The sequence below is a fragment of the Protobothrops mucrosquamatus genome, unplaced genomic scaffold, assembly GCF_001527695.2.
Source record: "Protobothrops mucrosquamatus isolate PMUCROS unplaced genomic scaffold, P.Mucros_1.0 scaffold691, whole genome shotgun sequence".
Taxonomy (NCBI): domain Eukaryota; kingdom Metazoa; phylum Chordata; class Lepidosauria; order Squamata; family Viperidae; genus Protobothrops; species Protobothrops mucrosquamatus.
The window spans coordinates 324,920-326,437 of NW_015386975.1; the positions used below are offsets into that span (position 1 = coordinate 324,920).

General features: G+C 45.2%; 1 protein-coding gene across 1 annotated transcript in view; it reads right to left on the reverse strand.

The window, feature by feature from the left end:
- RACGAP1 (Rac GTPase activating protein 1) overlaps positions 1–1,058 on the reverse strand; it is a 21,067-nt gene extending 20,009 nt beyond the window's left edge. The window contains exon 1 of the mRNA XM_015818166.1: positions 974–1,058. Coding sequence (XP_015673652.1) covers positions 974–1,058 — 85 coding nt within the window. The remainder of the gene's footprint in view (positions 1–973) is intronic.
- Positions 1,059–1,518: the final 460 nt, after the last annotated feature.

Below are 1,518 nucleotides of genomic sequence, written 5' to 3' on the forward strand. Positions count from 1 at the left end.
CCCCGCAGCCCAATCTGGGCTCCGGAGGCATTTTCCCGGCCATTGTGGCTCAGATCTGAGGCCGGGGAATGCTTCCATGCCCCACCCCCGAGGCCTGATCCAGGCTCCAGAAGTCTTTTTCAGGTCACTGCTGCCCGGATTTGAGGCCAGGGAACGCTTCCGCACCCTCCCACGGCCTGATCAGGCCTGGAAAACGCCTTCAGAGACTGAATCAGGCTGCAGGCGGTGGGGGCACAGAAGCATTCCCTGGCCTTAGATCCGGGTGGCAGCGGATTGGAAAATGCCTCCAGAGCCCGGATTGGGCTGCGGCAGGGCATGGAAGCGTTCCTCAGCCTCAGATCCAGGCCACAGCAGCCTGGAAAATGCCTCCGGAGCCCCATCCAGCCTCCGGAGGCACGTGGAAGCGTCCCCCAGCTCACCCCACTGATCTCACATGATCTTGCATTACTTTAGGCCTCTATTCTCTGCGAACACACTGAAGGCCTGGAGCAGCCAAGAAAGTGAAGGATCTTGACCTTTGTAGAGTAAGTACTGAAGGCCTGTTGCCTAGGCCCTAGGGAGACCCGGGGTGGGGAGGGAGGAAATAACCAGGGTGAATGTTGCAGAGCCACTGAAGTTGCTTGTAAGGGCGAACGACTGCCGTGGTGCTGCAATATTTGTAACTTCAGGACTTGCTTGAAGCACTAGGGGGCGCTCATCATGTAACTTTGAACGAGCATTAACTGAACGCTCGTAACTCGGGGATTACCTGTAGTTTTGTACATAAGACATCCATCAAATTAATCATGCTTCCTGAGTTACTTTGCAGACATTTGTTAGGTGATCTGAGAAATTTGGAAAAAATCATGCCTATCTTTCAAGGAAATTACAGAGCAGGAAAGAACCTTCAAATATATTTATTTGTATCTCTCTAACATTTGCGGGTGACTAACACAATTCACCTGCATAACACCCATAAAAAGTGATCACTTACGGTATTCACTGTTTTCATTTAGAATTTCTGCTTGGCACACAAGTTGGTCAACGAGAGTCCGTAAATTCAGAATTGTCGTCTCCATCTTTGTCACCTGAAACTGAAATAATTTGGAGATAAGTTTACTTTTGTCTTCTTTTTCTGTCAGGCACAGCAATCCTTGTCAATGATTTCAGATCTTCAAGTATAATCATGTAATGGGTTTATAACAAATGGTTATATGAATAACTCAGCCACTGATTCAATATTCACTTCTGTTTATGCCAAACTACATACCTGTTTTCTCTTTGAAACTAATATCAGAAATCTTGCAAAAATTATGAACAGTATACTTCAAAGCCATGTACAAAGAGATTCATCAAATTATATAAGCAAAATTTGGTTCCTTGCCAATGTAGGATTTACAGTTTGAAATAGGCAATAGGAGAGACTAATAGTCAGCAAAAAAAAAATGTAAATTGTCTTGTACAGTAGCTGGAAATGAAGATCTAGATACAATCCAATGATCTCTGATAAGTCTGAATGATTTATGTGAGATTGAATTT